The sequence below is a fragment of the Miniopterus schreibersii genome, assembly GCF_964146895.1.
Source record: "Miniopterus schreibersii genome assembly, chromosome: 9".
NCBI classification, from domain to species: domain Eukaryota; kingdom Metazoa; phylum Chordata; class Mammalia; order Chiroptera; family Miniopteridae; genus Miniopterus; species Miniopterus schreibersii.
The window spans coordinates 15,187,439-15,211,758 of NC_138118.1; the positions used below are offsets into that span (position 1 = coordinate 15,187,439).

At 36.1% G+C, this 24,320-nt stretch overlaps 1 protein-coding gene across 3 annotated transcripts in view; it reads left to right on the top strand.

The window, feature by feature from the left end:
• Positions 1-24,320, top strand: part of COPG2 (COPI coat complex subunit gamma 2) — a 217,889-nt gene that overhangs the window by 44,967 nt on the left and 148,602 nt on the right. For all 3 annotated transcript variants that reach the window (XM_081147032.1, XM_081147031.1, XM_081147030.1), the window contains 8 exons: positions 396-553; positions 11,716-11,849; positions 12,379-12,446; positions 14,382-14,570; positions 20,078-20,173; positions 20,485-20,728; positions 22,900-22,975; positions 23,817-23,920. In XM_081147032.1, coding sequence (XP_081003158.1) covers positions 396-553; positions 11,716-11,849; positions 12,379-12,446; positions 14,382-14,570; positions 20,078-20,173; positions 20,485-20,728; positions 22,900-22,975; positions 23,817-23,920 — 1,069 coding nt within the window. The remainder of the gene's footprint in view (positions 1-395; positions 554-11,715; positions 11,850-12,378; positions 12,447-14,381; positions 14,571-20,077; positions 20,174-20,484; positions 20,729-22,899; positions 22,976-23,816; positions 23,921-24,320) is intronic.

Genomic DNA, 24,320 nt, shown 5'->3' on the forward strand with positions numbered 1-24,320 from the left:
CTTCCTCAGGAGGCGGATCCTTTAGTTCTTGGCTCTGCCACAGATGATTTAAAGCCACTCGGAGGCCTGCCACACTGGTAAAGCCTTGGACCTGAGACCTTTGTACTGAGGCTGTGTGGGGCAATCCCTACCTGCCAGGTGTACCTTCAGGCTATATGCCACCTTCTTAATGCTTGCCCACTCCAAATCTACACCTTCTGGGGGTAAATTAGAACCGCTTATCCTTTCAGTCTTGCCTGTGGGTGATTCAGTGTGAAAAAGCTATTCTGTTTGTGTACTTTCTACCTGGGTATGTTTTATTAAAAATCCGGCTCCATGTGATTCTACTTTCATGTAAGTTTCATCCTCTGCCTACTTGATTTTCCGCATGTTATGTTCCTTTTCTTGCTCTTTAGTACCATGCATTGGGAGTCCTGTATCACCTTAAAAAGAATGATCGCCTTGCTGTTTCTAAGATGTTAAACAAATTTACTAAATCCGGTCTGAAGTCACAGTTTGCTTACTGCATGCTGATCCGAATCGCCAGTCGTTTACTAAAAGAAAATGAAGAGGGGTAAGTGTCTTCATTTAAGCTTAAGTAATTTTTCCTTTGTTGGTAAATATGCCTCAGAATTTATTTCTTTTTGAATATTTTTTGGCAGGGCTGACTTTGCAGATAGATTTCATGTTTTTTGAATGTAAAAAAAGTCACGGGATTCCAAGTAACACAACGTTTTGTTTTTTTGTCTGTTTTTTTAACTTAATATATGCTCTGGTATGTGTACTTAATAGATTATGATTGCTAATAATACAATAACATATTGACTCTAAACAAAAAATATTTATAGATCTTAAGGTATACAATAATTAAATGTGAAAACTGGAAGCGACATTAAGAATCTTGTTTATCCCTTTTACTTTTATAAAAGAGACTGTAGAAGCACTGCATTTAATGATTTATTTAAATTATCTATTTACTTAAAGGGTAGGAGGGAGAAAGATAGAATTACATATGCAAGGTTCTTATATTGTTCATGAAGCAGCATTGTATGGTTTGATGGTAGACTGATAATACAAGGATAAATACTGTGACTTCTTGAGTAACCACTGAACAAGCCTAAAAGGCATAATGTAAATATTAACAGAGAAGATAAAATGGAATATCCAAAAATATTCAGTTGCACTTCCTCTAGTGGTGGAGTAGCTTGGTCATATTAGCCCTCCTGCAAATAATGATTATATCATCAGTATAAAACTATACCTCCCCCAAACAAGAAAACCCACAACTATTTTAAAGTACTGGTGAGTTGTGAAAAGAAGGCAAAACTGGAGGGAAGTTGATGCCTGAAAGACAGAAGCTGTACTGGATGAGATTTGGGTATTTCTGGCGAGTCTCCTGAGGGCAGCTCCCAATTCCCAGGTGGGATCACAGAAAGGCGGAGTATTTATTGCACAGAGGGGTCAAAACACAGTTGGAGATTGGAAGAGTGATGGAAACTTAGGGTGGAAATCCTGGAAAGGAGGGAGCCACAAATATGTGAGCCTCAAAATCAGTTTTAAACTACAAAAATCCTTGGCTGGCGTCTGAACTGTGCACGTATGGGGAAGACTCTAGGAAACGTGGCAAACAGTAGTAACGGTAAGCTGAAAGAACTGAGTGGAGAATGCAGCTGCAACTCACCATGGAGGAGATCAAGTTTGGAGTTTGATCCCAGCCAGGTTAACTGCTTGGTAGAGAAGCGTCATACGTTCTGGAGTCTTTGCCTCGTATCATTCACAGTTTCTGTAGTCATGCACCACATATGGTGTTTTGCACAATGATGGACCATAGATATGATGGTGGTCCCATGAGATTATAATGGAGCTGAAAAATTCTTATTGCCTAATGACACTGTAGCTGTCATAAGGTCATAGCTGTCATAACATGTTAGCACAACATACTCCTCACATTTGTGGTGATGCTGATGTAAACAAACCTACTACACTGCCAGTTGTGTAAAAGTATAGCACGTACAATTATGTACAGTGCCTAATACTTGATAATGATATTAAACAACTACGTTCCTAGTTCATGTATTTACAATACTTTATATTGTTATTTTTAGAGGTACTCTTTCTACTTGTAAAGAGAAAAATTTGCTGCAAAACAGTATGTTGTGTTATGCAGGCAGCAGCTCATGTTTACTGGGTCTCTTGATTGCATTATTTTCTCTTGTGCTTGATTTAGGCTCATGTTGTTTTGTTCATCATGGCCCCTAAGCATACAGAATCCTTCACTAATGTTGCCAGTAAGAGGTCACATTGAGTGGTTGACCTGGAAATGAAATGGAAAGTGATTAAGGGCTATGAAGGTAGAAAATCAGCAATGGTCACTGCTCACCAGTCAGGCTTGCCCCATTCCACCCTAACGATCTTGAAGAACAGGAACAATGCCGGAAGCTGTTAAATGATCTGCTTTATTGAGGGCAGTGAGCATAACAAAAATTTGAGAAGGGACTCTGTCAGACACGGAGAAACTTCTAATGATCTGGATTAAAGATGAGACATAGAAGTGTACGCCGCTCAGCATCGTGATAACCATGGCCAAAGCAAAAACAAAAAAAACAAAAGGAAGTTGCAGAAATCAGTAGGGCTGTGGGTGAGGCAGCAAACATCTTTAACCTGGCTGTGGGTGAGGATGACATTGAGGAGCTCCTAGAAGTGGTTCCCGAGGAATTAATGAGTGAGGAGTCATTGGAACTGGAACAGGAACACGTAGCTGAAAAAGGAGTAAAAGAGGAAATGAAACTGCAGGAAAAAAATAGCCCCAAGAAAATGCACAGTGAGGGGTTTAGCAGAAGCATTTGCAGACCTCAAGCTCCTTAAAAAGTTTGAAAACAACAAAAGGTTTTCATTAATAGGGAGGAATGTTCATGGTGCATTATCTGCTTACAAGCAAATGTATAATGAAAAAAAAAGAAACCAAGCAAACCATCATGGACATATTTCTGACGAGTGATACCTCCTCAAGAAGAGCTTCAGCGTCCTTCATGAGGCATTCCAGAAGAAGACATTATCATAGATGACAATTCCATGTGCATTATTTAGCCCCTGAAGACCTTCCAGTGGGGCAAGATGCGGAGGTGGAAGACAGTGATATTGATGATCCTGACCCTGTGTAGGCCTAGGCTAATGTGTGTGTTTGTATCTTAGTTTTTAATGAAAAAGTTTAAAAAGTCAAAAAATGAACAAAGTAAAAATAGAAAAAAAGTTCACAGAATAAGGATATGAAGAAAGTATTGCCTGGCCAGCATGGCTCAGCGGTTGAGCATCGACCTAGGATCCAGGAGATCGAGGTTGGATTCCCAATCAACAAATACCCGGTTCGGGCTCCATCCCCAGCAGGGGGTGTGCAGGAGGCAGCCAATCAATGACTCTCATCAATGATGTTTCTATCTTTCTCTCTCCCTCTCCCTTCCTCTCTCTGAAATCAATAAAAACATGTTTAAAAAAATAAAAGAAAAAAAAGCCTAATGATTTGAAAGACATAAAACTCTTTGCAGACAACATGATTGGGTATATAGAAAATGAAAAGTAATCTATACATTGTCTATTAAAATTGATACATGAATTTACCAAGTTTATTGGATAGCTCAGTATGCAAAATCAATTTTATTTCTATATCCCAGCAACTGGTCAATAAGATAAAATTTTGGAAAGATGCTACTATTATCAAAATAAAATCCTTAGGAATAAATCTACGAAAATTGTGTACATCTCTAGACAGCAAATTTTAAAATCTTATATAAAGTATGACCTGAATAAATGGAGGGATATATCATGTTCTTAGGTTGGAATATTCAATACCATAAGGATGTCACATCTTATTTTGCTTTGTGGATCCAATGAACCCCCAATCAGAATCTCAATTCTTTTAAATACCAAACAGAAATGCATGCATTTGTGTGCCAGAAGACAGACAAAGATATCTTTAGTACTGTTCTTCTTAATAGCCCTGAAATGGAAGCAGTCTTAAGTGTCCTTCAATGCCAGGATTAAAAAACAAATCATACAGTCAGTGGTATACAACGGAAAGGAACAAATTACTGTTAAATGCAACTACGTAGATGAGTCTTACTAAGAAGTCCACAAACAAATACATTTTGTGTAGTTCTATTTAAGTTAATGTCAGACTTAACAGACACAACTAATCTATAGTATTAAAAGTAAGGATAGTATTTATCTTTAGGGAAGCATCATGATAGTGTTTGGAAGATGGCATGTGGAAGCTTCTGGAATGTTTGAAATAATTCATTTTCTTAATCATGGTAGATTTGTAGTAATTTGCTTATAACTTGTACATGTAAGTTTGTAATAATTCACTTACGATTTATTTTTGCATAGTAAATTACTGCAAAGCTTAAATTGTCTTAAACATCCAGGATGGTAAAGGGAAAATTCTAAAACGTATATGAAAGTAAAGATATTTGACCCATAGTTTTACTTCAGATTTCTCCCAGCTGCAGTGCATGCTAATTTTGGGGGGAAGCAACTCTTCCTTGGCATAATGGGCCTGGGATCCAAACCTCACAGCTTTTTGACATAGCATGCCAGCAGCAGGAATCTCCATGTGAGCTTTCATGGGTGGGGAAGTACCAATCCTTCTGCTGGCATGATGGGAAGGAGCTCAAGTGCAAGCTTTGTGACTGGCCAGAATTGGTTTCCTTTCACATTTGGTTGAGTCCAGTTTTATGGAGGTTCATAGGAAACCAACTGCTTTTCTGCGTGGCCAGCTAATTTTGGATAAAATTACTCTTACCACTCACTTGTTAAACTCACTTGTTAATTCTCAGAATTTCTCTGGCAATTCTTTTTGAGTTTGTATGTATGTTACCATAGATGGTATTTCAAAAAAATTATAGTTTTTTATTATAAACTTCGCTCTTAGTACTGCATCCCATAAGTTTTGGTATGTTGTGTTTTTGTTTGTCTCATGATATTTTCTAATTTCCCTTTTTGATTTCTTCTTTGACCCATGTGTTGTTCAACAGTGTGTTAATTTCCCCATATTTGTAAATTTTCTAGTTTCCTTTCTGTTATTGATTTCAAGTTTCATTCCATTGTGGTTAAAAAAGATACTTGGTATGATTTAAATCTTAAATGCGTTAAGACTTATTTTGCGACCTAACGTGATCTATCCTGGAGAATATTCTGTGTGCACTTGAGAATGTTCTGTTCTGTTTGTGTGTGTGTTAGCCCCATTTGATCTATAGTGTTGTTCCAGTTCACGAACAGAGACTGTTTCTCTTTTTACTTAGATTTCTCAGCAGGGTTTTGTACTTTCCAGTGTAAAAGTCCTGAATTATTTTTATTAAATTTATTTCTAAGTATTTTATTCCTTCTGATGCTATAATGAATGGAATTGTATTAATTTTGTTTTGGATTTATTGTTGCCAACATACAGAAATATGATTGAGGTGTTTGTTTTTTAGTCCTTTGTTTTTTCTATTGCTTTTTCAGAGAGAGTGGGAGGGAAGGAAGAAGGGGTGGGGAGTGAGAAACATCAATGTGAGAGAGAGACATGGATTGGTTGCCTCCCGCACGCACCCTGACTGGGACCAGGGATCAAGCCTCCAACCGAGGCACATGCTCTTGGCTGGAATCAAACTCAGGACTATTCAGTCTGCGGGCCGACACTCTAACCACTGCGCCAAACTGGCCAGGGCATAATTGAGTTTTGCATGTTGATTTTGTATTCTATAACCTTGGTATGGTCATTTGACTCCATTTGTGTGTGTGTGTGTGTGTGTGTGTGTGTGTGTGTGTCTTGGGATATTCTATGTACAGAATCACGGCATCTGTGAAAAAGAGTTTTACTTCTTCCTTTCCAAACTGGATGTCTTTAATTTCTTTTTTTTTTTGCCTAATTGTACTGACTTGAACCTTCAGTACAATGTTGAGTAGAAGTGGTGAAAGTAGACATCCTTGTCTTGTCCTTGATACGAAGGGGAAAGCATTAAGCATGATGTTAATTGTGGCTTTTCAGAAGATGCCCCTTATCAGGTTGAGGACATTCAGCAAACTAGTTTTTTGAGAGTTTTTACCATGAATGGGTTTTAGATTTTGTCAGTTGCTTTTTCTGTATCAAGATGATCATGTGGTTTTTGTCCTTTATATTATTAATTTGGTATCTAACATGAATTGATTTTCTGTTAAACCAATGTATCATTCTAGGGATAAGTACCACTTAATTATGGTATTACGGGAGTCAGTTTGCTGATATTTTGTTAAGGATTTTTGTGTCTATGTCAGAGGGATATTGATCTTTAGTTTTCTTGTGAAAATTTGTTCTTATTGTTCCAGTAATGCTGGCATCATAACATTAGTTGGGAAGCAATGTGCCTACCTCACTTATTTTCTGAAAGAGTTTGTGAAGGATTGGTATTATTTCTGTACATATTTGATAGAATTAACCAATGAAGTCATTGGGACCTGTGCTTTTCTTTGAGGGAACATTTAAAATAACTAACTCATAGGTTTATTTAGATTTTGTGTTTCTTCATGAGTCAGTTTTGGTAGTTTGGTATTTCTAGGGATTTGTCCATTTTATCAAAGTTATTTTATTTGTTCGCATATATGCCCTTATAATCATTGCAATTTCTTTAGGGTTTGTAATTTGTGTTTTTTCTCTTTTCTTCTTGGTTGGTCTAGCTGAAAGTTTGTCAGTTTCATTGATCTTTTCAAAGGACTAACTATGGGTTTCATTGATTTTTAAAAATTATTGTTCTTCATTCCAGTCCACTGATCTCTGCACTCATCTTTAAAATTAAATTTATTGTGGTAACATTGATTAATAACATAAGTTTCAAGTGTACAGTTCTCTGTCATCTGTATATTGCATTGTGTGCTTACCTCTCAGAGTCTAGTCTCCCTCCATAACCATATATTTTACCCCCTTTATACTCTTCATTCTCCCTCAGACCCTCTTCTTTTCTGGTAACCACCCTTCTGTTGTCTGTGTCTATGAGTTTGTTTTATTTTGTTCGTTTGTTTGTTGCTTTTTGTTTTATATCCCACACATGAGTGAAATTACAGTAAGATCTATATGACTTCCATCTGACTTATTTTGCTTAGCATAATACTCTGAAGATTCATCTATGTTGTCTCAAATGGCAGTCAGTATGTCATCCTTTCTTATGGCTGAGTAGTATTCCATTGAATATATGTACCACATCTTTATCCAGTCATCCATCAAAAAGCACAGAGGTTGTTTCCATGTCTTGGCCACTGTGTGTAATGCTGCAGTGAACATAGGAGTACATATATCATTATGAATAAACGTTTTCAGCATTTTCAAGCAGATACGCAGAAAACGGATTGTTGGGTCACATGGTAACTATTTTAACTTTTTGAGGAACCTCCATAGTGTTTTACGTAATGGCTGTACCAGTTTCCAGTCCCGACAGCAGTGTGTGAGGGTTCCTTTGTCTCCTCATCCTCTCCAACATTTGTTATTTCCTGCCTTATAGGTAATAGCCATTCTAACAGATGTGAAGTGGTATTTCATTGTGGTTTTAATTTCCCTATAGCTTGTGAAGTTGAGCATCTTTTCATATATCTGTTGGTCATTTGCATGTCTTATGGAAAGGTATCTGTTTAGGTCCTCTGCACATTTTTTAAATAAGATTGTTCGGATTTTTGTTTTCGAGTTGTGTGAATTCTTTATATATTTTGAATATTAGCTCCTTATTGGAGGTATTGTTTGCAAATGCCTTGACCCATTCAGTTGGTTGCCTTTCTGTGTTGTTGACGGTTTCTTCTGCTGTGCAGAAGCTTTTTAGTTTGATGTAGTCTCCATTCGCTTATTTTTGCTTTCCTTTGGGGTCAAGTTCATAAAATCCTCTGAGACCAAGGTCTGAAGTTTAATACCTGTTTTGTTCTATGTATTTTATTGTTTCAGGTCTTATATTTAAGTCTTTAATTCTTTTTTGAGTTAGTTTTTGTGTATGATGTCATAGAGCAGTCTAGTTTCATTCTTTTGCGTGTGGCTTTCCAATTTTCCCATCACTTATTGAAGAGGATTTTATTTTCTCCATTGTATGTTTTTGGCTCCTTTGTAGAAAATTAGTTACCCATATACATGTGAATTTATTTCTGGGCTTTCAGTTCTGTTCTATTGGTCTGTGTGTCTGTTTTTGTGCCAATACCATAGCATTTTGATTATTGTAGCTTTGTAGTATAAGTTAAAGTCAGAGAGTGCTATATCTCCAGCTTCGTTCTTTTTTGTCAGGGTTGCTTTGACTATTTGGGATTTTCTGTGATTTCATACAAATTTGATAATTTTTTGTTCTATTTCTTTGAAAAATGTCATTTCGCTCTGATCTTTATTATTTCTTGCTGTGGGCTTGGTTTACTCTTCTTTTTCTAATTTCTTAATTGTGGAAGCCTAGGTTATTGATTTGAGGCCTTTCTTCTTTTCTGGTATAGGTGTTTAAAGTTATAAATTCCCCTCCAAGCATTACTACATCTCATAATTTTTGACTTGTTATGTTTCATTTTCATTCAATTTCAAATATTTGGTCACTTTCCGTTTGATTTATTCTTGATCCATGGGTTACTTAGAAATAACTTGTTTAATTTCCAAATATTTTGGGATTTCCCCATTTTATTTTTTGTTGTTGACTTACAGTTTAATTCAGTTGTGGTTGGGGAACATACTTTGATTATTTCTGTCCTTCTAAATGTATTGAAACTTGTTTTATGATTGGCATTTAATCTATCCTTGAAATGTCCATATGCACTTGAAAAAAATGTGTATTTTACAGTCATTGGGTTGAATGTTCTAGGTTGACTAATTGTTTTTCAAGTCTTCTATATCCTTGATGATTTTCTGTCCAGTCGTTCTATAGGTATAGATATCGCCAACTATTATTGTTAAATGATCTATAGCTCCTTTAGTTTTGTCAAGTTTTGATTCATGTATTTTGATGCTCTGTTAAATGTGTGTCTATGTTTATCATTTTTATATCATCCTGATGTATTGACCTCTTTCTCGTTATGAACTCTTTATCTCTTGTAATATTTTTGTCTTACATTCTATTTTGTCTGATGTCAATATAGCCACTTCTGATCTCTTATGGTTACTGTTTGCATGGCATATATATTTTCCCATTGCTTTCCTTTCATCCTGTTTGTATTTTTTAATCTAATGTGGTTACTTCTAGATAGTATATAATTGGATTTTGCTTTTATATCCTGTCTGGCAATCTCTGTCTTTTGGTTGGGGTGTTTAGTTGTATTTACCTTTGCCATTTTCTATTTGTTCTATGTAAGTCTCCTGTCCTTTTTGTTTTCCTCTTCCTCTTCGACTGCTTTCTTTTGTGTTAAGGAAACATTTTCAGTGTATCATTTTAATTTCTCTGTCAATATTTTTACTTTCCCCCTATTTTTTTCTTAGTTGTTACTCTAGGGATTATGATATACATTTTAATTTACCATAATCTACTTCAGATTAATACTAAATTCTAGTAAAATATAGACTCTTGGCTTTAATGTAGTTTCATTTTCTCTCTGCTTCTGTTTGCTATTATTGTCATGCATATTATATGTGTATGTGTTATAAATCTAACAATCTAGTGTTATAATTATTGCTTCATACAAGTTTATGTTCTTTTAAAGCAGTTAAGAGAAATGAAAAGAATGTACCTATATATCTTTTATATCACTATACATATTTGCCATTTCTAGTGCTCTTTATTTCTCCTTGATTATTCATATCACTGTTTAAAGTCAATATTTCAGTCTAAAGAACTTCCTTTAGCATTTTTAGAAAGTCAGATCTATTATCAGTGTATTCCCTCTGTCATTGCTTATTTGGGAATGTCCTTTTTCAGCCTTCATTTTTGTAGGATCTTTTTGCTGGATTAGAATTCATGCCTTTTTATTTCAGCACTTTGAATATAGTATTCTACTGCCCTCTCTTCCATCGATTTAGGTGAAAAGTCATCCATTAATTATATTGATACTCCTCCATACAAGGTGATCAGGAGTTTTTTATCTTGCCGCTGTTAAAGTTTTCTTTGTCTTATGCTTTCAGCAGTTTGTGTCTGTCTGTGGATCCTTTTGTATTTATGCTGCTTGGGATTTGTTGTGCTCTTAAGTGCATAGATTAATGTTTTTCATCAAATTTAGGAAGTTTTTTGGCTATTATGTCTTCAGATATTCCTTTTGTCTTCAGATATTCCTTTTCTTCTGAGACCCCTGTTGTGCAAATGTTGCTACACTTGGTCATATTCCATGGATCTCTAAAGCTTTATTCTTTTTCTTCTTTTTAAAAAAATTTTCCTCATCTGGATTATCTTAGTTTACCTGTCTTCAAGTTTACTGGTTCTTTCCACTGCCAGTACAAATCAACTGTTGAACTGTAGATTTGAATTTTTTACTCCAGTTATTATACTTTCCAAATCCAGAATTTCTGTTTGGTTCCTTTAAAAAACTTATTTCTATCTCTATATTAATATTCTCTTTGGTGAGGCATGATTGTCATGCCTTTAATTCCCTTTAATTCTGTGGACATGGCTTCCTTTACTTCTTTGAACATATTTATATTAGTTGACCTAAAGTCTTTGCCTAGTAAATCCAACATCTGGGCTTTCTCAGGAAGAATGTTTATTGACTGCCTCCCATCCAACATCTGGGCTTTCTCAGGAATAATGTTTATTCCTCCCCCCACCCCCTATACATGGGCTATACTTTACTATTTCTTTGTGTGTGTGATAAATTTTGTCAAAAAATGGATATTTTAAATAATACGATGTGGTAATTTTAATAATCAGGTTTTCCCTTTCCCTATCCTCAGAGTTGTTGTCGCTGTTTGTTTAGTGGCTTTCCTGGGCTAATTGTGCAGCCTTTATTCTGTGTTATGTGCAGACATTGAATTGTTTGCTTGGTTAGCTGAGTCATCAGATAATGACTTGACAGATTTTCTTAAATGCTTTAAACCAGCATGTCTTTCACCCCTTCCAGAGGGCATTTTGTGTGTTGGGGCATACCTTCCCTGCTCTTGCAGTTTACAACTGCCTCAGGCTTCATTTCCTGCTTGTACAGAAGCATAGGTGAGAAATTAGGGCTCTGTCAGGTCTTTCCTGGGCATTTGCACAGCCTTCCACATCTGCATGGCCTTTTAGGTTCCTAGCAATTGTCAAAGGCCACTATTGACATCTTATTCCTCAGATTTCCCTTTTAAGTGTTTTTGTCCAGCTTTTTGTTTGCCCCAACTGGGACCACTGGCTCTGGCAAATGTAATGTTAAACAATTGCCACTGATTTTGAGGGACAAACTCCCTGGGGATATAGGGCCTTCCTCACTAAATGAGCTATGAGTCAGATGAAATAAAGATTAGCTGCATGAATGGGGCTTTTCTAGGGAGCACCAGTCAGGTCAAATAGTGATAGTTCTCTGGGGACAGGGCTTTTGAGGGAGCTCCAAACCCATTTGCCTCCTCCAGTGCTGCTGGGCTTCTGCCTTTCATAGCTACTGGGATTGTTGCATGCCTTTGCTAATTTCTAGAGTGCTGAAAAAGTAGATTTTGAAAATTTATGCCATTGTTCTCATTGTTTTTTATGAAGGAATGGATTTTCAGTGGTCCTTCATCCATAATTCCAAATGTGCTTTTCAGCCTTTCTGCTTTTAACCATTGTGCATATTGCCTCTGTTGCTTTTGATATCTAATGATGGTCTATGTACATTTATTGACAGCCATGAAAGTCCACTCTTTGATTTCATTGAGAGCTGCTTGCGAAATAAACATGAAATGGTTATTTATGAAGCAGCTTCAGCTATCATCCATCTTCCTAACTGTACTGCAAGGGAGCTGGCACCTGCTGTTTCAGGTGGGTTGTATATTTGATAGCTGGCTTTTGTTTATATTCCTATGTTTGTTTTAAGCTCCATAGGTCTGCAGAATAGGTATTAGGAATGATTTTTGAATCTTAGCTCTGTATATATAGCCATTGCACTCTGATATATAAATGATATTTTTAGTTGTTTCTTTACTTCTTTTCTGAAGTTATCATTTCCCCATATAAAACATTTAAAAAGTAACTTTAATGCCTACAGTTCTTCTTAGTGTTTAAAAAATCCATTTGCTCTTATAACTATAAATATTCCCACCATTCAGGTATTGATGGGTATACTAATTCTTTTTGAAAAAAGAATAAACTTTGTATTCTATATTTAAAGTTTTTATACCTTAATAAAGGGTATTTTTCTATTTTTGATACATTATTCATGTGAATTTTTGATGCTGTGATCTAATTTCCTTATGCATATTTTGAATGTGATTGTTCATGCACTATATTTTCAGTTACATGCTCTATGATTAAATGAGCTATAGTTGCAGTGATCTTTTTTCTTTTCTAGTTCTTCAGTTGTTCTGTAGCTCTCCTAAGCCAGCTTTGAGATATGCAGCTGTGAGGACCTTGAACAAGGTAGGTGTCCCTTTGCTATTGACATTTATATCAATGTTTGATTGAGAAACAATTGTGAAGTATTTGACTTTCTCTCCAAGTAAATATGATTTATTGGCTTCAGTTCTATAGCATCTCACTTGTATTTGTGGCCTTAGGTATGGCCATTTTCACTATTATTCAACTAAAGATTATAATTCACTTCTGACTTTTAAGCACTGTATAGTCAGGAGCCACGCTGCCCGGCCGAGCGTGGCTCAGCGGTTGAGCATCGACCAGGGATCCAGGCAATTGGGGTTCGATTCCCGGTCAGGGCACATGCCCAGGTTGCGGGCTCGATCAATGACTCTCTCATCATTGATGTTTCTATCTCTCTCTCCCCCTCTCCTTTCCTCTCTCTGAAATCAATAAAGATATATTTAATAAATAAATAAATAAATAATTTTAAAGGTGAGATTGATTTTAATAATATATTTTATTTACCCTAATATATATAAAATGTATTAACATGTAATCAGTATAACGTTTTATAAGATGTAAGATGTATTTTGCCTTTTATTGTTTCCTACTAAATCTTGCACATCTAGTGTTTATTTTATATTTACAGCATATCTCAATTTGGGCAAGCCACATTTCAAATGCTTAGTAGTCACATGTCGTTATTGACTACTGTACGGCATGGGTCTAGAGGATGCAGTACGGAAATACAGAATCAATTAAATAACCATAGAATTTTTAAATGAAAGTTTAATATGGTAGAAGACTCGTCATAAGGTGGTATGTGATTGATTATGGATTAATTGTATGAATAATTGGACAAGAGAGAAGTTTAGAGTAGCCCAGGAAGAAGACTTTATAGAACAGCAATGTGAATTGTATTTACAAGAGTTGATATAGGGCCCAGCCGGACATGGCTCAGCGGTTGAGCGTTGACCTAGGATCCAGGCGATCGGGGTTCTATTCCCTGTCAGGGCACGTGCCCGGGTTGTGGGCTCAATCCCCAGTTGGGGGCTTGCAGGAGACAGCCGATCAGTGACTCTCATCATTGATGTTTCTGTCTCTCTCTCTCTGCCTCTCCTTTCCTCTCTCTGAAATCAATAAAGATATATTTTTTTTTAAAAAAGAGTTGATATAGGTCCACATTCCTTCATCTATGCTCTTGGAGCCAGATGTGTCTCAGAATTCTGTATTTTGTGAAATTTAGAAAGTTTATATGATGCTATCTCTTAGGTTATATACTAACGCCATTGGACCTGGAGCTATACCCCACCATTAGATACGTTAATATTTCTGCACGATACATATGACTATGCTTGCTAAGTGGGATAAATTAAGACTTAATTAGTGTTACATTAGTTTGGATCATATTTTGCTGTTAAGTGAATTTTGATGCCAATACTTTGCTGTTTTCAAATCTTTTTATTGCTATAGGCAAGGAGGTAAATGACATCTACAAAAAGAAACAGAAGAATGGCTGATATATTTTAGTGACCATGAGCAATCCAGTTTGGATGAAGTTTGCTTGCTTAAGTACAGAAGTGTTTTCTAAGTGATAAGATATTAACAGTCTTTGAGCAGTATCTACCATGCAAGGTCCTATTTCCAGAGATCCTAACGTCTAGTCCAATAGATATCCATGTACACATGTACTGTAGGGAAAAACAGGCCAACTGTAATAAAAGACAGATATTGTTAGAAAGGTCATAGAAACCTAGGAAGAGAAAGTGCTCTGCTGTACTATGACTATGGTTGTTAATCATTTATCAAATGGTATATCATACCTTTTTAATTTGAAACATTCTTGAAACAATTACTTTTAACCTATGTTGTCCCATTTAGATTTTAAAAAATTACTTACCTTAAATTAAAATTTCTATTTTTCTCTTCTTTCATTTTTTAAAATTCTTGCCTTTATCGATAGCAATTTGCTTAATATTTTTCTTGCCCTTCCACAAGGTGGCAATGAAGCACCCCTCTGCTGTGACAGCCTGCAATCTGGACTTAGAAAACTTGATCACAGACTCTAACAGAAGCATCGCTACCCTGGCCATTACTACACTCCTCAAAACAGGAAGTGAGAGCAGTGTGGACAGACTCATGAAGCAGATATCTTCTTTTGTGTCTGAAATCTCAGATGAGTTCAAGGTAAGAGTTTAAGTGTGATTATGTTTTCTTCCAGTCTCTCTGGCTTTCCTATTTCTTAACAGTGTCTTTTGATGAGCAAAAGTTTTAAATGCTTATGAAGTCTAATTTATTAATTTTTTTGTTTCACAGTTACTTCTTTCTGTGTCCTACGAAACCTTTGGCTATTTCCAGGTCTTAAAGATATTTTCTTATGTTTTATTCTAATTGTTTTATGGTCTTAGCTTTTACATTTTGGTCTGTGATCCAACTTGAATTAATATTTGTGTAGTGTGTGAGATAAGTTCAGTTTTTCCCCATATTAATATCCAGTCATTCCAGCATAATTTGTTGAAAAGACACATTGGTGTGCTTGGGCATCTTTGTCTGGAAAGCAGATAACCATATACTTGTAGGTATATTTCTGGGCTCCTAATCATATCCTATTGATCTTTTTGTCATCACTATGCAAATACCACACTCTATTTATTATTGTAGTTTTATGGTACCTCTTAAATGTCAAGTAGTGTGGTCTTCCAATTTTGTCCTTCTTTTAATATTCTAGTTCCTTTGCATTTCCCTATAAAGTTTAGAACCAGCTTATAACTTCTATAAAACAAAGCCTGCCAGAATTATGATTGGGGTTGTGTTGAATCTACAAATCTATTTGGAAAGAACTGACATTTTAACAATATTAACTCTTCTAGTTCATGAATATGGTATACCTTCCCTTTATTTAGGTTTGTACTCTGAGCAGTGTTTTGTAGCATTTATTCTACAGGTCTTGCACATCTTTTGTTAAATTTATATCTGAATATTTTATGCTTGTGATTCTACTTTATTAAAATTTCTATTTCATTGTTTATTACCAGTATATGAAAAATCTTTGTTTTTTTGTTTCTGATTTTTTTACTTTTCCATAACTTAGTATCCTTCCTAAGTACCCTTGTTAGTTTTAGTAGTTGCTATATATTTTATACATTCCTTAGGATTGCCTATATAAATAATCATGTTATCTGTTAACGGAGACAGACAGTTTTACTCCTTCATTTCCAATCCAAGAACTTTTCCTTTCTTTTTTCTTGCCTTATTAAAATGGCTAGAACTTCCAGTACAGTGTTGAATAGAACTGGTGAAAATGTTAGAGATAATCAGAACAGTAAATCTCAGTTAGAAGAATTAAAGTGGAAAGATTTTATTCTTTTTGTCTTCTCAGTCAAAGGGTATAATCGGTGCTATTTACTCTCTTCTAGTATATAACTAGTCTTTTAAAAAGCTAACTTGGCCTATATATTCAAGCAGACATTTTGGAAAACTTATGAAGGTCATTTTGTAGTATAATTTATTGACTGCATCTCCTATGCTTGAGCATTGAGATAGTTTGCAGTATTTTGCAATTACATAGAATGCTGCAATGGACAACCTTTTATGTATGTTTCCTCAGAATGTTGGAGATGTATCTTTAGGGTAAATTCCTAGAAGTCCATATGCTAGGTTGAAGGGTAAATAAATATGTAGTTTTGAAAAAATGCTAAGTTCTACCAGCAGTGTATAAGAGTGTCAGTTTCCTTGTAGCCTCACCAATGGAGTGTATTGTATTTTGATATTTTGTGAACCTGATAAATGAGAAAGGGTATCTGAATGTAGTTTTAATTTGGGTTTCTTTTATTATGAGGGAAGTTGCACATCTTTTCTTATTTTTTAGAATCATTTAATATTTCTTTTTGAAATTGTCTGCTTATCTTTTCCCCATTTTCTATAGGATTTTAGTTTTTTTATTTCCTCAATTATTTAGTTTTTTGTATATTAGGGATATTAGTTCTTTATCCATGACATGGGTGGGGAACCTTTTTTGGCCAAGGGCCATTTGGATATTTATAATACTGTTCGAAGACCATACAAAATTATCAACTTAAAAATTAGCTATAAAGAAACCTCCTAGATTTATTGAATTTCGGGTCCCACCTGCAGTTGCCTTGGCAGGGACAGACTAAATAATTCAGACGTTCCCTACCCCTGATCTATGAAATATGTTATGTTTTCTCCCAGTTTGCCATTTGTCTTTTAACTTTTTTTTTTATGATGTCTTTTGTTATGCAAAAGTTAATTTTGATGTAGTCAAATTTGTCAATCTTTTCTTTTAGTGCTTTGACTTTTGAGTAATAGAAAGCCTTTCCCTTCAGATTATAGAATCTGAATGGTTGAATAAGAATTCACCCATGTTTTCTTCTAGTATGTTTATAGTTTCATGTTTTACATTTACATCTCTGATCCATTGGCTTTTATTATTATGTATGATATGAGAAACAGATCTAATCTCATTCTTTTCCAATAACTATCCTGTTGCCCTTAACCCCCAATTTTTATTCAATAGACTGTTTTTGCTCAAGTTATTTGAGATACCATCGTCAACATATACCAAAGTACTACTGTATGTACTTGGGTCTATTTTGGGGCTTTCTATTTTATTATGTTGTTCTCTTTATTGATACATCGCTAACATGTACTATAGAAGCTTTGTAGAATGTATTAATATCTATTAGCTGCCTCTCATAGCTCTTTATTTTCATTGTTTCCCTAGCTAGACTTACATGTATATTTTTCCTTATGAACTGTAGTGTTAACTTGTCTAGCTTCATAAAAATATCTCATTGGCATTTTTATTGGGATCACATTAAATTTATAAGTTAACTTAGGGTAGAACATATTTCTTTTTTAAAAAAATTTATCTTTATTGTTGAAAGTATTACACATGTTCCCCTTTGTCCCCCATTGACCCTTTCTACTGCACCCCCCCCCCCCGCTGCCCCAGGCCTTCACCACACTATCGTCCATATCCATGGGTTATGCATTTATGCATATAAGCTCTTTGGTTAATCTCTACCCACCCATCCACCCCTGCCTTCCCTCTGAGATTCCCCAGTTTGTTCCATGCTTCTATGTGTAGAACTTTCTTTCTTTCTTTCTTCCTTTCTTTCCTTCTTTCTTTCTTCCTTTCTTTCTTTCTTTCTTTCTTTCTTTCTTTCTTTCTTTCTTTCTTTCTTTCTTTCTTTCTTTCTTTCTTTTTTTAAAATATATCTTTATTGATTTCAGAGAGAGGAAAGGAGAGGGAGAGAGAGAGATAGAAACATCAATGAGAGTGTCATTGATTGAACCCGCAACCCGGGCATGTGCCCTGACTGGGAATCGAACCCCAATCGCCTGGATCCTAGATCAACACTCAACCGCTGAGCCACGCCCAGCCGGGCAGAACTTATTTCTTAATGTTGAGACATTTTAAGCAAGAACAAGGGATATCTTTTAATTTATTGAAGTCTATTTTTGTGCCTTTCAGAATATTTTATAATATTTTTTATTAGTTTTGAATGTCTTTAAAATGCTTTTCCTAATATTTTATCTTTTTGTTTTTGTTATAAATGTCCATTATTTCTTTTAACTAGTTATTATTCATGCAATGAGTAGTATTGCTTTTGCATTTTAATTTTATATCCTGCTACCTTGCTGAATTATTTTCTTGAGTTAGTTTTATGGTAGCTTCTCTAGGATTTCCAGGAATACTGTCATGTCATCTGTAAATATAGTTTGCCCCACCAGCATGGCTCAGTGGTTGAGTATAGACCTATGAACCAGGAGGTCACAGTTTGATTCCCAGTCAGGGCACATGCCCAGGTTGTGGGCTTGATCCCCAGTAGGGGCGTGCAGGAGGCAGGCAATCAATGACTCTCTCTCATCACTGATGTTTCTATCTCTCCCTCTCTCTTCCTCTCTCTGAAATAAAAAATAAATGTGACTCCAAATTAAAAAAAAAAAAAAAAGTTTTGCCTTTTGTTTTCTAATTCTTATTCCTTTGTTTCCTCTTGTCTAATTGCATTGGCTCATAACTCCATAATATTGTTAAATAATAGTCGATATAGTGGCATTCCTATATTATTTCTGACCTTAATGGGAATGACTCTTGGTGTTCTCTGTTAAGTAATTTGTTGACATTAGGATTGAAGTGTGTGCATGTAAAATGAAACTATCCATCCCTTCCTATTTTATTTTTTCAAGAATTTTTATTAGGAATGGGTGTTGGATTTTATCAAAGGTTTTTCAGCACCTATGGATATAACCATATGATTTTTCTCTATAGACTTATTAATATGATGCATTATATTAACCATTTTTCTAAATTTGAACCATTATTGCATTCTTGGTATAAACCCCATTTCATCACAAAATATTATTTTCTTACAGTAGAGTTAGAGTCTGTTAGCTAATCTATCCCTTAGAATTTTTGCATTAATATTAAAAAATCACTTCCATTTAAACTTTTTTTGTTTTGCATATATACCATTTTTATTAGGTTTAGGTATTATTGCTTCATGAAATGACTAAATGTTTGCCCTGGCCAGGTGGCTCAATTGGTTGGGCATTGTCCCATACACCAAGAGATTGTGGGTTCAATTCCCAGTCAGGGCACATACCTAGGTTGCTGGTTCAGTCCCCATCAGGGTGTGTACGGGAGGCAACTGATTGTTTTCCTTCATTTTCTATGCTATGAAATGGTGTGTGTAGATTTGAGACTATCTGGTTGTTGAGAGACAATTCCCAGTTCTCCATGGGTTTCTTGCATTTCTGCACACTTGCAAGTTAGGCAGTAACACCCTTTATTTCCTACTGTCCCAGCTTTGTTTCCTTTGTGTAGTGCAAGGTATTTTCCAACCTTAGAAAATATAGTGTCTCCCCATAAAGGTCAGATTTCCATACAGCCCTAGAAGATACAGCTAGCTACTTCTCCCTGTAGAGCAAAAAGCAAACATGCTCTACAAAAACAAAAATAATGTTTCCCTTCAGAACAAAGGACCAGCATGCTTATTGCCCATTGTAAAATATTCATGCGCCATACCTCAGGGTTCTTCTGTAATGCAACTGACTGCAGGTCCAAGTGTTATCTGGCCATTTTGTATTGCCCTATGGGAATTAGGGCTCAGGAAACTGGCCCCCAATACTGATACTGTAGCTACTGCAATTGCTGTGAGTAATTTACTGTCTTTTATGTCTGACCTCAGTTTTGTTTTCTACAAGCATCAATGAATTTGTGACAGGCTAACTTGTTAGCTTGCAAGTAGGGTAACATCTCAAGCCTTCTCACTTGACACTGGTCTTTAAAGTTGTGGTAAAATTCTCCTAGAAACCATTTTTTGAAGTAGTTCCTTGGTAACTTGCTCTATTTTTTTTTTTATGGAAATCAGTCTATTTAAGCTTTTAATGTTTACTGTTCGATTTAAAAATTTTATGTGCTTATTTGTTTGGAGCAAAGGAATGGGGTCTCAGGAATGAACTTTTATTTTTCCTTGAGATTTTGCTTTCCTGAAGGACCATTGTCATTTTAAATAACTACAGCACCTTCTTAACTTGCAGTAAATAAGAAAATATGCTTAGTAGCTAAAGTTATAAAGATGAATGTCCTTTCTGTGTTTGTTTTTTTATGGGTGGTAGTTGTACAGTCATTATAAAGGTGCATGGCCTTTCTGTTTGTTTTTCTACAGGTGGTGGTTGTACAGGCAATTAGTGCTCTCTGCCAGAAATACCCACGAAAGCACAGCGTCATGATGACTTTCCTCTCCAACATGCTCCGAGACGATGTAGGTGGACTATTTTGTAATCATAGGAAGTTGCTCTCTTAAATTCTCACGATTCCCATTAAATATCATGGTATTTAAAGCAGCTTTCTTTATCATCTCAGCATGCCTCTCAAATAAAGCACTCACTTCTGGTTGCTGACTTGCCATTACTAAACATTCTATTGCTTTAGTTTTCCCTGGAGAAAAAACACTTCTGTTTCTTTCATAAAGGAAGGGAAATGAAATTTTAATATTATAAGCATGAACCTTGGAGTATAAGCATTTCTCCAAAAAGCATCCTCAGAACGAATGGCTGTTTTCTCTTTTGCCAGGGAGGCTTCGAATATAAGCGGGCCATTGTGGACTGCATCATCAGCATTGTGGAAGAGAACCCTGAGAGCAAAGAAGCAGGCCTGGCCCACCTTTGTGAATTCATTGAGGACTGTGAGCACACTGTTCTGGCTACAAAGATTCTCCACTTGTTGGGCAAAGAGGGCCCCAGAACGCCTGCTCCCTCCAAGTATATCCGCTTTATTTTTAATAGGGTCGTACTGGAAAATGAGGCTGTCAGAGCTGGTAAGTCATTGGAGCACTGATGAGGATGTCACTGCTGAGCTTTTGCAGTGCTTACCTCAAGGGGGTGGTGATGAAATTGGAAAATGGGCCTGCAGGATCTACTTGATGGTGGGGTCTTGGTGCATACTTAGGCCCCGGGTATGCAGCTGTTTCTCTGTACCCCATTGTCCGTCCTGATTCTGCCTTATATAAGAGACAGGTAACTCTTGACTTTCAGTAGGATAGGAATACTGTGATGGCATCATCCACTTTTTCAGAGTTAGAGCCATAAATATGAATGAATGTGTGTGAAATTTGTGTGTGCGTGTCTATATATTTTTAAGTGTCTTTTTAAACAGGTCTTAGGAATTTTTTTACTTCCTCCTCCCTAATCATTTCTTCTTCTTAGCATATGAACAGGTTCAAATTTCTTCTGTTAAAAATATAAACCCTCCTTTGATTAGCTGTCTCTGTTTAGCTACTGCCTCCACTTCCCCTATCAGGTAAACTTGAAGTAGCCACTACCAGCTGCCTCATGAACTTATTTTCCATTTTCTCTTCAACTCACTATAATCTAGCTCTCTTCCTTAAAAATCCTCTGAAGCTATTTTTTAAAAATATCACTTATAAGCTAGTTGGAAAATCAAGTTAGACACTTTAGTGTTTTTATCTTTGTTCACCTCTCAGTCAGTTTAATGTACTATTGACTAAACACTTCATGAAACTCTCTTTCCCTTGGTTTCCACAATAGCCTACATCTTTCCATCACTCCTCAGACTTATTTATAGAGCTTCTTTTCCATTCCCTAAAGTAATAGTTTTCCTTAGGGGTTTGTCTTCTTAACATACACATTTTTTCTGGTGATCATTTTCAGAGCTCTACTGATAGGCAATAACATTGCAGTCATGCCTCTTTCCTGAACTTGTATGTCCAACTATCTAAGACACTTCAAATTCAACTTGAAATTCAGACTCACCCAAACTGAGGTCTTCACCTTTATCATCCACTCAGTTGCAAAGGCAGAAACTTACTCCACTGTTTTATAACCTGCATCTATTCTTTGGGAAAATTCTATCAATTCTGTGTCCTTAATATTTCTTCATTCTCTTTTCCCTCTATTTTCACGGATGCTGCTTTAGGCTCTCATTCATTTCCAGTGCCCACCTAGTCTGACTGCTTCCAGTCTCATACAGATCCGGTCTGCTGCACACTCTACTACAAAAATGGACTTTGCATACAGAGGCTTAACAAACTTAATGAAGCACACTCTGTTGCTAATACACACTTTTATCCTGTATTTAACATCTTTTGATAATAACTTGGAGGCTAAACCAGAGCCTATTTTTGTTTTATCTCTGGTCTTGCACTCGTCTCCTCCTGCTCTCCAACACTGGTCCTGTTCTTCAGCCTTCTTTACCTGTGTCTGCTTCCAGTGTGACACCATGCTTTCTCCTCTGGGCTCAGGGCCTCTGCACTTACCATTCTGTCTGCTTCTAAAACCGTTTTCCTTCCATTTCCCTCTGGCTAATGCTACTTGTTCAAAACTTAGCTCAAGTAAAGTGCTAACTTCTTATCTCACTTCTCCACCAATTCTGATTTCAGTTTCTTTCTTTGCATTCACTTAGCTGTCTGGATATAGTTCTCTCATGGGCTTACTGTGCTGTGTTGTAATTATCTTTTTACTTACCTGTCTTTCCCACTAAATTACAATTTCTTCAAGTCAAGGGCTATGCCTTTTATCTTTCTACCCCCAGCACCTATCACAATTCCTTACATAAGTTAGGTGAGCAATAAATCTTTGCTGAATGAAGTGAATTTTAATAATAGAGCATCTTTTTATGCTTGGAGCTGGTTGATACTGCAGCTTAATTATATCAGTATCAACTGATACTGATATCAGTATAATTATATCAGTATATAAGAGGTTGTCGTCAGGGTGGAGGATAGCTCATAAAAGAAATAACATGATTTTTTCCTATGATGCATGGAGGATTTTCCTGTTCATAGCTCTCTTGGGCCTGCAGATTTCTGTTTATGCTTAAATGGATCAAAGAAATAAGATCAAGAAACAATAAAACAATAAGAGTTTATTCCCACTGAACATGAGGAAACTTATCTAATTTTTTTTGTATGATTATTACTTAACCCTAGAAACCAGTATTTATGTTGCTTCATTTTATGCTTCATTATAGCTGCTGTGAGTGCTTTGGCTAAATTTGGGGCTCAGAATGAGAACCTTCTCCCAAGCATTCTTGTACTCTTACAAAGGTAAATAAAAGAGCATCTTTGTTGTTGTTTTGTTGTTTAAATAAGAACCGCCATATGGCTGAATAGAGAGTTCCTTATTGTACCATATCAAATGCATTGCAGGGCCTGAGAGTAGAGCTGATGGAGTGAGGGGCAAATGGCATTTTTGTTCTCGTAATTTTGTATATGTTAAGTAAATATAAAATTTGATTTTGAATTTCTCTTTGTATGATTTTGAGAAAGCAGCTTAAATGCATGTGCCTCAATTTGTATATTAGGGGCTAAATAACTTCAAAGTGAGTCACTAAGTAGAGTTGAAACTGTCAGCTTTTCAAGGTCTCCATGACTCCCTATTTGATGAAGAATATACTTAGCGTTAGCAAAAACTGATTACATCTTATTATTGAAGCGGAAAAATGATAAGCCAAAGGTTGGCTGGGTTAAATGAAACAAATTGCCATGTGAGTAGTAACAGTGCCTGGATTTTGAATGCTTTTTAGTATCTTTAGAAAGTCTAATATTCCCATTTCTTAATTATAAAGAAGTCTAAGTCTTTACCAGGATCATGTGTTTGCAGATCCAAGAAAAGACTCCAAACTGCTATCTCATGTTACTGTGCTCTTCCTAATGATTTCAGTGCCTACTTATGTAGTGCTTCTGATTCATAATGACACCATTTCTTTACCAATTGAGAGTAGTCCCCAAGATTTATGGAGATTTTAGGATCCACCGTTGGCTGTTGCTGAGTTCCTTTATAATACAGGTAGTGTCAGCTGGCCTGATTGTGTTTTTTAGGTATGGTGGTAAAGCTCTTGGCAATCTTTAGGGTGCTGTGACCCGCCTATTTGTATCCCCTGGACAGGTGTATGATGGATACTGACGATGAGGTACGGGACAGAGCTACCTTCTATCTGAATGTGCTGCAGCAGAGGCAGATGGCACTGAATGCTACATACATCTTCAACGGTCAGTGAGAGCCAAGGATGCAGACAGAGACACTTTTGCTCCCCAGATGGTGTCTTGGAAGCACATCTTATGATTTGTATATGAGCTGATTTCACTAGGCAAAATGCTTGTTTTATGTCTTTGAATACACGTCCATTTCTAGGGAAGCCTAAAGTATGTAAAAGCCCAGAGAATATTGCTTGCCCCTGGTCCCCTTGAGCTCCTTCTTAGGTGGGTTTCCCGTATCCCTTCTTTAGCCTCTCATTGTTCCCATGTGGCTCAGTTGCTCTCTTTTCTGGAAGGTACTTATATTTTGTTGAAAATGTTCATGCTCTGCTCCCATGCTTCCTTGGATGCAATTATAAGGAAATTTTATATAATAGCCTTTACATTTAATTTCTTATGTTATAAAGTGTGTGGT